Source organism: Furipterus horrens, unplaced genomic scaffold (assembly GCF_987537825.1).
Source record: "Furipterus horrens unplaced genomic scaffold, mFurHor1.1.pri manual_scaffold_9, whole genome shotgun sequence".
Classification (NCBI taxonomy): domain Eukaryota; kingdom Metazoa; phylum Chordata; class Mammalia; order Chiroptera; family Furipteridae; genus Furipterus; species Furipterus horrens.
The window spans coordinates 73,810,190-73,825,395 of NW_028327179.1; the positions used below are offsets into that span (position 1 = coordinate 73,810,190).

General features: G+C 35.5%; 1 protein-coding gene across 3 annotated transcripts; it reads left to right on the forward strand.

Annotated features, from left to right (window-relative positions):
- Positions 1 to 1,828: 1,828 nt before the first annotated feature.
- Positions 1,829 to 13,352, forward strand: NDUFA5 (NADH:ubiquinone oxidoreductase subunit A5). 3 transcript variants are annotated; one of them, XM_090287412.1, is made up of 5 exons: positions 1,831 to 1,951; positions 2,231 to 2,275; positions 6,478 to 6,594; positions 10,252 to 10,317; positions 12,211 to 13,352. In XM_090287412.1, the coding sequence occupies exons 1-5, from the start codon at positions 1,931 to 1,933 to the stop codon at positions 12,310 to 12,312; spliced, it is 351 nt and encodes a 116-aa protein (XP_090143538.1). In that variant the 5' UTR covers positions 1,831 to 1,930; the 3' UTR covers positions 12,313 to 13,352. The 3 variants fall into 3 exon arrangements, with proteins under 3 accessions (XP_090143539.1, XP_090143540.1, XP_090143538.1); XM_090287413.1 differs by lacking the exon at positions 2,231 to 2,275 and having other exon boundaries at positions 1,829 to 1,951; XM_090287414.1 differs by lacking the exon at positions 6,478 to 6,594 and having other exon boundaries at positions 1,830 to 1,951.
- Positions 13,353 to 15,206: the final 1,854 nt, after the last annotated feature.

The following is a 15,206-nucleotide window of genomic DNA, read 5'->3' on the forward strand; positions in this document are numbered from 1 at the left end:
TTTCTTTTGCCCTTTTTTCCTATCATTTTCACTAAAAACATACATATTGGGTGCCTGTTATGTACCAAGTACTATTTTAGACACTTGAAATATGGTAGGACATAATTTCCATTCACATGTGGCTTATATTCTGGAAAGAATGACACACCAAAAAAACCCAATATGAGGTAATTAGCATATTAGGAGGTGATAATTGCTATGAAGAAAACTGAAGCAGAGAAGAGGGTAAGGAACACGTTTGTGGTGACTTGCAATTTGAAATCTTATGGCCAGGGTAGGCCACATTAAGAAGGCAGTATTTGCTCTGGCTGCTGTGGCTCAGTGGATTGAGCGTTGGCCTGCGAGACAAGTGTCGTTGGTTCGATTCCCAGTCAGGGCACATGACTAGGTTGCACGTCAGGTCCTCAGTTGGGGGCGTAAGTGAGAGGCAACCACACAGTGATGTTTCTCTTCCTCTCTTTCTCCTTTCCCCTTTCTCTAAAAATAAATAAACAAACAAATTAATTAAAAAAAAAAAAAGACAGTGTTTGCAGAAACACTTGAAAGAAGTGAGAGAGCCAGCCATGTATCCAGCTGGTGGAAGGGTTTTTCCACAAAAGGGTTAGAGGAACAGCTACCTGAGCAGGGGAAGGGGAATAGGAGATTAGGTCTGAGAGGTGATGTGCAGAGGGGGCAACCTTGTGCAGAACCTTATAGGCAGGTGTAGACTTTCTCTATTACACTTCAAGTGAAAAATTATGGGAGAATTTTGAGCAAGTACTTTCTAAAAGAATTATTCCAGCTACTAGGTTGAGCATAATAACACCAAAATTAAAAATTAATAGCAATCATGTATGTGGTGCTTTGTTCCATGCGCTGAGCCAGGCACTTGACATATATTAATTCATTTAAGATATTCCAGACAGGACGGCAGGAATGGAAGCAGGGAGACCTGTTATGGTTATTCTTTTCTTACTTATTTATAGAAGTTCCTTATATATTCTAGGCACCACTTATCTTTTGGTGATTATATGTGGTTGCAAATATCTTCTCCCACTTTGTGGATTGTTTTACTATTTAAATTATGACTTTTGCTATTCAGAATATATATATGTATATATATATATATATATGTTTCTTTGTACATGTATTCTCTCTTGTGGTTTTCTCTCATTAACTTTTTTAGTGAATGACTTCTTAAACTCCAGTCACCCACAATTTTTGGTTAGTCATTTCCTCTTTTCTGATAACATTACACTTGGTAGAAACCTCTTTTGAAAAATTAAAATTACCTATTAATGCATGTTCTGTGAGTCCCAGGATGTGACATCCTATCTTATAAATTATGTCCCACTAATTAACATGTGCTCAATAAATGTTTGTAGAGGTGGTTGAGGAAGAGTGGTCTGATATCACTTTACCTGGGTAAATGAGAAAATGGATGATGTACTTCAGTGAGTGAAACGGAAAAGGAAGGTGTTGCGATGGGAAACGCAACTGCATACTGATGGTTCAATATATCGAGAATACTGTATGAAAGAATGTTTGGAGTTAAGAGCTCACCTTACTACAGACTACACTGTGTAAGGAACGTCAAGGAAGTCGCCAAAGGTTAAAAAGCGTGCAGGTTCCTAAAACAACTCTAAGATTTTGGTAGCTTGGAGTACTCCCTCAACCTTCGGGCAATCTATCAGCGGTGGAAGGGAAGGAACCGAAACCTAACACCTAACACAAAACACCAAGGCCGGGATTAGACGCTGGTGCACTCACTGCGCGTGCGTCACTTTTCCCTTTTGGAATGGGCGGGGCAAAGGCTGGGCCCTGGTGGAGATCCTGAGCTGGAAGAGCCAATCTGTTTCCAAGGTGACGGAATGTTGGCCTCGGTGGTTGATTGAGCGGGTCTGAACGAGATTCCCAGAGGGCTGCGCGTACTCGAGTCTTCGGCGCTGTCATGGCGGGCTTGCTAAAGAAGGTGAGGCTAATGGAGGTCACTGACGGAATGTGGACTCTGGGGTAGAGTCAACCTGATAGACCCTCATCCCGCGGGTGACGGCCGGAACTGGCGCGGCTTGGCGGTGCCTTGAGGCGCTCGTTCTGCTCTGCCTCAGGGACAGAAAATAGCTCCGAACTAGCAGCATTGAGAGACTGGTAGCTGGTTTTAGGCCAGTTTTAGCCTGGGGTTTTGCTTTTTCTTAGCGTGTTGGACGCGCCGAATTGCAAACCGCTTAAATCGTGTTTTGTTTTTGAACAGACTACTGGCCTTGTGGGGTTGGCTGTATGTGAGAGTCCGCACGAGGTAGGTACTGCTTTTTTTTTCTTCATTCCAGGGTTCCCAGGGAAGAATAGAACCCTGCGACCTTGTTTGTCGACAGGTTAACGGAGTGCGGACATTTCTAGCCCAGAATTTCCACTCATCGTGAGCTTCTGAGACAAGAGCGGTATCTCTTTGTTGGTCCGGTGCCAGATTTCTGTTTTTGTTTTTTTTTTTTAAATCATGACCTCTATCTTCAAACACTTTTCTTGTTGACCATTTTGGTGGCAGTTCTCTCGTGGCTTCACTCGTACTTTAGTTAGTGTCCTCCTAAATTTATATCTTCATTTTTCACCTTTCCCCCTGCCTCACCTCTTTTCCCTAGGTGCCCGAGATTCCAGACACTTAGGCTTAACCGAGGGTATCGCTCTAGCATTTGCCCCTTTTGTCATCACTTTAACTTTCTAGTAGGTCTTTCCCTTCAGTATGACATGCTTCCATCTAAAAGAAAAACAAAAAAACCCAAAACAAAAAAATTTATCTTTACTTTCTTCCAGTGACCACACTGTTTATTTCTTTCCTTTCCTTTACAGCTAACGAGTTATCTTACTCAACAGTTTACAATTTTTTAATTTTATTTCAAAAAATTAAAAATTTTTTTTTCAGTTGCAGTTTACATTCAATATTATTTTGTATTAGTTTCCACTGTGCAGCACAGTGGTTAGACAGTCATATGCTTTACAGATGTTCCCCCTGATATTTCCAGTATCCACCTGGCACCATACCTGTAGTATTTCCTATGACTATCCTGTACCTACCAATCTGCACTTCTCAATCCCTTCACCTTTTTCACCCAGTCCCCCCCCCCCACCCCCGCCACCCCTCTGGCAACCATCATAAATTTAACCAAGGAGGTAAAAGACCTGTACTTGAAAAATTATAAGACAGTGAAGAAAGAAATTGAAGAAGATATAAATAAGTGGAAGCATATACAGCATTTATGGATAGGAAAAATTAACATTGTTAAGATGTTCGTACTATCCAGGTTCTCTTATTCCCCTTTGAACACACTCTAGTCAGGCTTGGCCATAGTGCTCTTTTCTTTTCAAGGTCATCATGATCTTGGTACTGCTAAATCCAATGGGCATCTCACATTTCTCTTCTTACTTGACCTAGTGACCCCATTTGACACATGGGGCCCCTCTCTGTCATGCACTTTCTTTACTGTGCTTCAGGACTCTTCCTGTTTCTTACCCCTGCTCTTTTTGCTTTCTCCCTTTCTGGTTATTCCTCATATTCACACTTCTAAATTTTGGAGTTCTAAGACCTACGTTTGAGACCCTTTCTCTACTTAATATTTGCTCTCTCTTAATGTGTGGGCCTAGTTTAGTGGTTTTAAGTACCATCCTGTACACTAATAACTCTTAGATTTCCATATCAAGCACTGACCTCCCCCTTTATGAGAGTGTTATGTATTTAATTGCTTAGTGGACACTTCCACTTGCATGTCAGGCGGGCAACTCAAACTTAACATGTCCAAAATTGGGTTCTTGATCTCCTTAGAGCCTGCTCCTTTATTAGGCTTACTCATCTCAGTTCCATTCTTCCAATCACTTAGGTAAAAAACCTTGAAATCATTTTTAATTTCTTTTTTCTTTCACACATCACATTTGGTACTTCAGTAAATCCTTTGTGCTTTGCCTTCAAAATATATTCCTATTTTGACTACTCACCATCTCCTCTGCTGCTACCCTGTTCTCAGCCGCTATTACCACTGCTAAAAATAATTGTATTTGCTTCTTAACGACCTCTCCCTGTTTGTCACTGCCTCAGTTTTGTCATTTTTCAACCACAGTAGAATCAGCCTGCTAAAATGCAAGTGAAGTCATGTCATTCCTTTCCTCAAAACCCTCCTGTGGCTTTCACTGTAAATAAAAGTCCTTACCATGGCCCTCCATCTCACAAGCAACAGTCTGTATTCTACTACTTTATCTTGTTTTTTGTCTTTCTCTGTTTAGAATGTAGGTTTTCATGAAGCCAGCAATTTTTTACTATTTTGTCCACTCTAGAACTATGACTGGCACATGGTATGTGCTCAGTTTGATGAGCTATTGTCGTGTACTCATTATGAGTTCATAATGACTTTAGATTCATTATTGTCAAAAACTGAACTCATGGTTTTTCATTTCTAAATGTTTCATGCACTGTGGACTCTTAATTTTTCTTTTTTAAATTTAATCTTTATTGTGTATTTTTCCATTACTGTTTAGTCCCCTTATACCCCCTCCCCGCAGCAGTCACCACACTGTTGTCCATGCCCATGACTCCTCTTTGCTCAATCCCTCCACCCCTCCAACCACTTACTTCCCCCCGAACCCCTTACTCCCCCCACCCTTGCTCCCCCACTAGCTGTCATCCTACTCTCCATCTAGGAGTCTGTCCCCATTTTCCTTGAGAGTTATCAATCTTTTTACTCCCCAGGCTGGGAATTTGGACATCATAGTAGATACATCTTTTACTCTTACATCTTTATGTTCACTCCAGTCATGAGTTCTGTTGACCTTTTCCTCTAACACTTCTCCAGTCTATCCAGTCTCATCTCTTTTCCTTTCCCTACTGTTATTACCATAGTTTAGGCCCTCGCTCTTGTTTAGAGAATTGTAGCAACCTTGTTACTGGCCTTTCTGCCTGCTTCTCCATTTAATCCTTTTAACTCATTACTGCCAGATTAATTTTCTAATCATAAAATATCCCTTAATCTTTTTTATTGCCCACAGAATAAACCCAAATGCATTAATTTGGCCTGCCAAACCACTTAAAATCTTTTTCTCCAGGCTTACCTTCTAAGCATTTCCTTACATGTCTGATATTCTATCCATGTGCTGCTATCTGATAAAAATATGACAAGTCATAAATGTAAGACATGTTTGCTATTTTCTAGGAGCCACTTTTTCAATAAAGAAAAAGGTAAAGTTAATAATATACCCTTTGAGTTACCCTTTGAGTGCCAATGTCGCTGTAAGCGATGCTGACAAATTTTCCCAAAAGTGCTAGCATTGCTTCCAGCGACTTTTTTCAATGGCTATAAATGTAAATAACAATGGAATATTTCATATTTTATGTTTTGTTCTCTTTTTTTGTACCTCAGGTTATATATTGATATAATTTTTTTCTCAAGGTGATCCAAATTTCGAATTACTCATGACACTCAAAGGGTTTATCTAACATACTTGGAATATTACCATTTCAATATATAAAAGTTGATATTTTAGTTTGTTTTTCATACTAAGTAATCAAAGTCCAGTGTGTATTTACACTTCTACCACTTCTCTGATTGGACTAGTCACATTTCAAGTGCTCAGTTGCCATATTTGTCTAGTAGCTACTGCACTGGATAACACAGTTCAAGGAAAATAGAACTACATACTGAGTTACTTTATGTTCCCTATGTTTTCTGCCATTCAATTCTATATATGTAGTCTATGTGTAAAATTGCTTTTTCAACGTCTTTAGTTGTCCAAGTCCTACAATCCCTCTATGTCTATCGGTAATGCTGCCTTTTCTGTGACCCCTTCTCTGATACCTACTGAAGTGACTACTTCCCCTGTGGAATAACAATGCTAATGTTCATTGAAACCTAATGAGTGCCAGGTACTGTTATAAGTTATACAATACCCTATGAAACAGATACTATATTAATATCCCCATTTTAAAACTCAAGTCTCCTAAGAGGCCTTCCTGTTGTCATACCCTTGACTAAAATTAAGACAAAATGTGGCTAAAAAAATAAACCACACACACAATTCAGATTATATGTTCTTTGTGACAAGCTCCATATTAGTGTAGTAAAATACCCTCTATTATGGAATATTATATTCAAATGTAAAAATAATGTCTAAATATGCAGAGTACTTTTTAAGAAAAATTATTCTTAGTGGTCCTTAGGGTTAATTTGTTTACTTGTGTGTGTGTGTATGCGCATGCGCCTGCCTTATCAATTTTATACAGTTAAACTAAAACATTTCAAATAAATATAGAAATAATAAGGAAAAGTTTATTTTCCCTAAATTGTAGAAGAGATAGGGCATAGACACATAGACATTAAGAAATTACAGCAAAACTTAAATGCGTTATAAAACAAAAAACAGTTATGAGTTTTTTGTTTTTTTGAAACTGAGGCTTTAAAATGTTCCATTTAATCTTTGGTAGTATTTTAAAATGGAAATTTGTATGATTTGTCTTTTCAGAGGCTAAGAATATTGTACACAAAAATTCTTGATGTTCTTGAGGAAATCCCTAAAAATGCAGCATATAGAAAGTACACAGAGCAGGTTACAAATGAGAAGTTGGATATGGTTAAAGCGGTAAGTAGCTGACTTAATTTTGTTTTCTTGGATATATGGTATCCAATGAAACATTTAACGAAAAAATTCAGTTGCTTATTTTTTGCATATTCTCCTTCTTCCATGCTTTCCTTTCATTCTTTTCCCCTTTCATTTATCAAACTCCTGTTTACTGGGTGCTTTCTGTGTGCAAAGCCCTATCAAATACTGCTGTGAAAGACTATAAGATCAAGTCCATTTAATTCTCAGATCACTTTGAGATGTATTTAACTTGCTTCTATTTTAAAAGAAAAGAAAATGTATTTTTATATTTTTCTTTACTTTTGCCTTATTTCTCTCTTTTCACATAGCAATGGCAACTGAAGAACAGTTCACTGTTGTTACTTTCACTTAATAGTTCTAAAATTCTTTTCTCTGAGCTGTGCTATTTCAATTGCCTTTTAACTGATTGGTCTGTGTATAGTTCCATTCTATATCATTATATGTCCCGTACTGCAAATAGAGTGATTTTTTTTTTCAGTATGTAAATCATAATGCCTTTCAGCTTAAAAACTTTACCATGGTTTCCTGTACAGTGTTTTTCAAAGACTGAGTTTATAGATTTATGCTGAGCTGGCTGTGTGAAACTCACCTAGCTATGTTTATCTGTATGACTTTGATGTACAGCCAGGATTAGGAACCACTGGCTTACATGATAAAGTCCTTAGCATGGATGGAAGGCTCCCCAAGGTCTGGCTCTAGGTTATCTTCCTAATCTTATAATTTCCTATTTTGTACCTTATACTCAGCAATATACCAAACTGCTGACAGTTACGTGAATTCCATACAGTTTTATTTTTGGGTTTTTTTGCCCCTCTTCCTGGAATGCTCTTACCTTATCAATTTGGCTGTTCTTACTCGGTCCTCATCTATAACTTGGGTATCCTAATACCTACCTTGAACATTTATTGTTAGGATTGAATGAGGTGATTTATGTTAAGTTTAAAACAGTTTCAAGCACATAGTGAGCAATCAGTACATGGTACCTTATTTAGCTTAATGGCATTATGGCATTGGTAAATAAAAGTCACATTATTGACTTACCTTCATTACAACAAATTTTGAGTTGTTTTTCTAACACAGGCTTTTCTTGAGTTGAAAATATTATTGAACATTCCTTGCATTTTTAACCTTCATCCTCCTGGATCTCTTATAACGGTGACCAGCTTCCCTATTTTGTTTTTGATTTTTGGCTTCATAACCCAGTTAATTCTGAATTAAATAGTCTTTCTCAAATATGTTCATCTGCTTTTTCCCTCCTCTTTTCCAGTTATTCTTTATGTATTCAAGAAACAAAAGAGTGCCTGTTGTTGCCACATACTGTTCTAGGCATGAAAGCTAGTGCTTACATGGCAATGACCCAAACACAAAAATCCCTGCCTTCTTCTCATTAATGATGGGAGGCAAAAAAATAAATAAATAAGTAAAATAAGTAAGTGAATAAAGAAGTATATTACATAGTATGTCAGGAAATAATAAATGTAGTGAAGGAAAATTCAAAAAGAAAGAATGTTGTGCTCCAGGGTAATGAGGGATGTTATAATATGTATTTTCCTATGGCTGCTGTATCAAATGACCACACACTTGGTGGCTTAAAATAACAGAATTTTATTCTCTTACATTTCTGGAAACCAAAAATCTAAAATCAGGATCAGAGGCGCAAATCAAGGTGTTGGTGGGGTTGCACTCCTTTTGGAGGCTCTAGGGTAGAATTCGTTTCTTGCCTCTTCTAGCTCTGGTGGGTTTTGGCATTCCTTGGCTTGTGGCTGCATCACTCCAAACTTTGCCTATGTGGTCACATTACTTTTCCTCTTCTATGTATAATTTACCTCTGCCTCTTTCTTATAAGACACCTGTAATTTATTAGAGCCCGCTCAGATAATCTAGAATAATCTCCTGATCTCAAGATTCTTAATTTAATCACACCTACAAACCCTTTGCTATCTAAGGTAACATTCACAGGATCCAGGGATTAGTTCAGGCACATTGCATGGAGCATTCAGCTTACCATAACACAGGTAGTCCTCCCTAAGGAGATGGATGATATACAAGGCAAGACTTGGATAGAAGTGAAGGAGCAAGCCATGCCAATATACTGGGTCCATCAGCAGATGCTTTGAGGCAGAAGCATGCCAATCCTGTAGAGAATATCTGTTTTTGTTTTTTTTAAAGATTTTATTTATTTTCAGAGAGAGGGGAAGAGGGAGAACAGGAGAGAAAAACACTGATGTGTGAGAGATAGATTGATTGGTCGTCTCTCCTACGCCTCCACCTGGGGACCTGGCCTGCAACCCAGGCATATGCCTTGACTCAGAATCAAACCAGCAACCTTTTGGTTCATAGGCCGGCCCTCAGTCCACTGAGCCATACCAGCCAGGGCAAGAATTTTTTTTTCTCTTTTTATTTCATTTACGGGCCAAAAAAACCACCCTGTTTACATTGATTTTAATGTGTGTGTATAGGACATGGTTTTTGGCTTTCAAAAACTCGTGTATTGGAAAATAAGTAAATATATGTCTTTTTTCTTTTAAATAACTTTTCATTGAAGAATAATTATACAAAGAAATGTGCAGAAATCAAAAGTATAGAGCTTGATGAATTTTCGTAAGGTAATCACACCCATGTTAACACCAAATCAAAAGAGAGGAGATTTCCCGAACACCAAAATTCTTCTTGTTTCCTTCTAAGTTACTTTCCTCCTAAAGATAACAACTCTTCTGAGCTCTGACACCACATATTAATTTTGCTTTGGTTTTGAATGGAATCATTGATATGTAACTCTTGTGTGTGTGGTTTCTTTCACTTAACATTATGTTTGAGAGAATCATCTGTGCTATCGTTTATAGTTATAGTTTGTTCATTCTCATTGCTTTATAGTATTTTACTATATTTAAAGACTGTAGTTCATTTATCCTATTAAATGTGGTAATTTGGATTGTTTGTAATTTGAAGCTATGACTTGTGCTTCTTGGGACATTCTTGAACATGTCAGTTGGTTAACATATGCATTTTTGTTTGGTTTATACTTAGTGGAATTCTGGGTCATAAAGTAGCTATTACTTTTAATGCTAATTGTGTCAGAGGAAATATAAGCAATACTAAGAAAATAAAGTGGTATTTTAAAATCTATTTTAGAAAGACTGAATTAGGCATCATATTTCTTGATTATTATGTCAGTACATGTTTAATGCTTAAAAAAAAGATTTTATTCATTTATCACTTATTTTTAGAGAGAGGGAAAGGGACAAAAACAGATGTGTGGGAGAAACCAATTGCCTGCCTCTCTCATGACCCCCACAGGGACCCAACCTGCAACCCAGGCTTGTGTTGCAACCGAGAATTGAACTGGCAACCCTTTGGTTTGCAGGATGATGTCCAATCCACTGGGCCACACCAGTCAGGGCCATATTTAATACTTTTTAATATTAAAATAGAAAAGCAATAAAATAGGTGAAATGGGTTTCCATCAAATATTTGGTAAAAATTAGTAAGGAGATGATGAGAGAAAAATTAATTACATTTATTATAGCAAGTGCTTTTTTTTGTGTATGAGTTTTTAAAATATAGGATATTGAAACATTCAGATATCCTTTGTTTAAGTATTTTCTGTTTTGTTTTGTTTTTTCCCTTAAATTATAGGAACCAGATGTTAAAAAATTAGAAGACCAACTTCAGGGTGGCCAAATAGAAGAGGTGATTCGTCAGGTAAAGAAAAAGTTGAATATTTAGATGTTTGGCTTCAAAAGTTCAGAGACATAATGTATATAGGCACAAAACTGAAATTCCAAAAAGAAAGGAAAACTAAATTTCTTGTATCAACTCACCAAATATAAGTCTAATCACATGTAAAAAATATTTCTAATGTGTGTCAGTTAAATGTTATTGATTATAACTTGAATTTATGAGGCTTCTGTTAGAAGTTTGGAGTTTGATATTCTTTGAATATAATGGGCACGTTCTTGTTAGCCTTACCTTAGTTCAAATTAGTAACATAATATTACTGTTTTTTGAATAATTTTATCTCTTTAGATACTACTTTTAAGTTTTAATGCTTTGGTAAGAAAGCTATAATTTTTAATTAAATCGGGGAGAATGAGGCCTTTTTTTTTTCTTTAGTTGTTCATTTGTTCCCCCAATTATAAGTTAAACTTTAAAAATGTTTTATATTTTGTGTTTTATAAACTTAATATTTTTATTCCATTAGTTTGTTTTTAATGTTTTTCTTATATAGTTCTTTATTTTTTAATAATAAAAGAGATACTAATTTTAATATTATGCCATATTGCCTAAATTTTTTTTAGTCTGTTCTTTGCTTTTTGATTTCAATTGAATATTTTCTCCCATATGTAGAGGTTTTTAAATTTTTTATTTGGTCAAAAATTCCTCCCTCTGTGTACCCTGTGTCTTCTTTTTATACAAGTCTGATAAATATTTAGTTCTGTTTCATTTAATTTTTACTTTTCTTTTGTAGTTTTCTAAAATATAGTCACTTTTTCTTAAGTTTTCTTGCCTTGTTTCAAAGGACAAATAAAAGAAAATATAAGAAATTATTGTAAATTAGGAAGGTATTTCACCAATAGACATAATATTCAAAAGCATTGCTAGATGGCTCTGTTATTAGAGGATAGGGCATTCAGACAGCTTTTGATGCATGTAGACTGTTTAAGTCATTCAGAGGCCTATTTTCATGGTCTTTCTATTCATTTGCATATTGACTATGGTACTAGATAATAGTGTTATGGGAACTTACTGCAAACTTTTTATTACTATCCTCTTCTTAATCTTCTTTCTTTTCTACCTGATTTCACTTTGATCATGACTTTAGTTGATGAGTCATTATACAGTTGTAGTCTCAGGGTTCATTAAGTATTTTTAAGTCAGCTGTGCAGGTGTGTACATTTTTATAAGCAATATAAGGTTAATAAAGTGTTATAAAACTCAATATATCTAAAACATTATTGGAACATAATCAGTATAAAATTTGAGATAGTTTACATTCCTTTTTCCACTAATTGAAGCTATTGTAATCTTTTATATTCTGTAGATCATTGTTTTATAAACTGGTTCAAATGATTATGGGTCAAGAAATCAGATAGGTAGCTTGTGACTAGCACTTACAAAAATTAGAAAATACAGTGTATCATAGTTACTATAGCAGAGGTAATATTTTTTTGTTTGAGTTATATTTGTATATTGTGGATCCCTTAGTAACATTTTTCTTTTCTTTTACTGTGGGCCATGATAAAAATAAAGTTTGAAAGCCATTGATATCAATGAGGAGACAGACTTGATCATGAAAGACTTTGAAGTGTAATGGTGAAATAGACAATTAAGATTGAAAACTCACCAATTAAACATTTGGACAATCTAACAGCAAATTTTAACCAAATAAAAGAAATCAAAATCTGTTCTCTCTTACTCATGGTAATTGCATAGCTGTGACAGTTAAGGCAATTTAATTAATATTCAACATTTGATGGTAGAACAGCTTATTGGGTATTAGTATAAAAATAGTAGCTCTAATAGGTATATTTTAGTTATTAACTGATAAATATTAAACAGTATAATCAAATGATTTTTAAAAAATTTTATTAACAGGCTGAAAATGAACTAAGTCTGGCGAGAAAAATGGTACGATGGAAACCATGGGAGCCTTTAGTGGATGAGCCTCCTGCCAACCAGTGGAAATGGCCAATATAATTGTCATCAAATGAGTTGTGTGTTGAAGGGAAACTGATGTAATTAAATGTTCTGTTATATAAAAAATATTTCCATATTATTGAAATCTAAAATCAAGAAAAATGATGGGAGAGCATATTTAGGAGAATTGTTAAAACTGATGATTATGGTAATAGGAACATTAGTTTTTGTGAAAGCATTCATTCAAATTATTTCAAATATGATATTTTTTAAAACAGGTTCTATAAGATTTGAAAATTAATTGGAAAAATTTCAATGCACAGGCCATATATTTGATAGGTAAAATATTTTTAGTAGTGTCTAGCACATTTAATTTTTTTTTATTATGAAGAAATCATAAACTTATTGCTTAAACAAATGTATAGGTCATTGTTTGAAGTGAAGTAGTAAGAGTAAAAACCATTAAATTACAATTAATTGTACAGTTGAGGAAATTGATTTTATATCTGAAAGAAAGATTTCTTATTTACAGTGGTAGCTGGGAAACTTAAAATTTTGTCTCATTTAAGGAAGTTAGCTTTCTGGTCCTTAATCACACTACATCAGGATAGAGAGTTTCTGTAAAAGAAGAGATAATAAGAGTTCCTAAAGTTTATCTGGCATATGGATAGGCTTTTATTCAAAACATCTTAGTTGTATGGTTATAACTTCTAAGTAGAATCACTAAGTAGTTTTTACTAAGTTTCCAATATGAGTGTACCTGGTATCAAATGAGGTAAAGCTATTCAAGGAAAGAAGTGACTGACAAGTTGAAGGTTAAACAAAAATAAAATTACTTTTCAGGTGTCCTCGCCTTTTTTTTCTAGCCCAAATCATTTCTAAAAACTTAGGAAAATTTGGTATTTCTTACCTTCAAGATAGTACATTTGGGGGTTTGTGTGTGTGTGTGTGTGTGTGTGCACGTGCATGTGCGTTTTGCTATCTGTGGCAAAGCAGAATCTTTAGAATGAGAAAGAAAGTTGTATTTTTCTTTTTCCTAATAAATTTCTCCCCTTATACAGCTGTAAATTGAATGCTAAATAAATACTAAGTGAAGTGGATTGAGCTACATTTCAGCAGCCAGACTGGAAAGAGAAAGCTTCTGTGGGGGAAGTGGGAAAAGCATTAGAGGGAGAGTCAGAAGTCCAGAGGTTCTCATTCCCATGATTCTAGTGCCATCGTGAACTCAGTAAGTGGGGGCAAGTTGTCAGCCTCTCAGAATGGCCTATTTACTTCTCTGTAAAAGTAGGATTTGTGATTTATAACTTTTTTTCAATTCTAAACATTTGCTTTAATATATAATACATTATATTCACTGAGATCAAAATATATGGTTTATCCTAAAGCATATTTACATTGATGCCTTCAAGATAACTTTTTAACTAACCATAAAAACAGAAAGGTGGCTTTATGTGCCTTCGTCATATTTTCAGCCCCACTTCTCCCATGGTTCTTGAACATCTTACATATTTCACCAGTAGAGCTCTAGTAGCTATTGATAAAAGGGGACCTTATTGATTTGCATTTAAAATGCTAGTTGTAGTTTAGTAGTAGTTGTAGTAATAATAATATAATAACTAATTTGTTAATGTTTGTCAGGTACTCAATACTTGACTGATTTCACTCATTAAATCTACTGACAACTCGTAAGAGTGAAACCCTGAAAATTATCTCCATTTTCCAGATGAGGAAACGAATTGAGTAGTGCTCCCCTGCAATTGTGCAACATGGGGATCTAGGAAAAATTGAGGCAAAGAGATGGTGTAATAACATTCCCATGGCCGCATAGCTAGTAAGATATGGAGCTACATTTTGAACGTAGACAGTCTTGCTCCAGAACTTACACTCCTAACCATTATATTTATTCCTTATGACTGCTTGAGATGTCACTCTTACCTGTACTATATGGGCTATACCAGAAGAACATAGATCCTGCTTTCTTGAGTTTCTCTGTGAAAGAACAATACATATAAAGAATAAATATGAACAGAAGTAGTAAATTGGATTTTATTTTTTTGCAAAAATCTTTACATGGATCACAGGCTGATAATTGGTAGGTATCTAAAAGACATTGCCTTGTGGTCCATTATTCTTACATTTCATAACTGCCATTCCAACTGCCCATACAGCCTCACACTTGATTGTTTTTCAGGTGTTTTCCAGTTGCTCCCTATGTAACTTCCAGATTAAGATTTCCTGACCAGTTAAAGATTGATTTTTCTATTTAAAAATATTGTTGCTGAGGGGCGTCTAGACTAATTTGAGTAATTTTTAAGAGTGGCCCATTTCAACTCTCCTTAGACATCTCATATGTTTTATTCAATTACTATACTCCAGACATTTCATAAGAAGTTAATCGATTTGAGCTTTGTAAACAAGAAAATGGCAGCAAAACCCATGCTCCCTTTCTCCTGTCTGTGGACTGAATGCAGACTATTCAAATACATAAGCATGCTTTCGTTTGGAGTGAAAAGGGCTTATATCTGGATGACCGTATGATTTTTCATTGAACCTGTAATGATTTTTTAGAGTGAAATGAAGTTATAAGGATAACAGGTATAAATCATGACTGCCTTGGGCAAAGAGGATAGGTGGTACCTACTTGGAGTAAGGATCAGTGCCCAGAGTTGCCATATTTTCAACACCAGGAGAAACTGGAGTAGTTCATCTAAATAGGAAGAATATGATATTAGTGGCAACCATCATATGCCACGCTACCAGGCTTCACTCTTCATTATTCTCCCCCTTCTCTACCTTTCTCTCAGAATTGGAGGGTAGAGGAGCTTGTTTTGATCGTTGTATTTCCTTTTCTAATTCTAAAATGCAGTTAGGTGAAACTAATGGAGGATTTTTTTGTTGTTGTTATAGTACAAAGCAGTTTAGTTTCAGGAACAATAATGAGGATTAGGATCCTA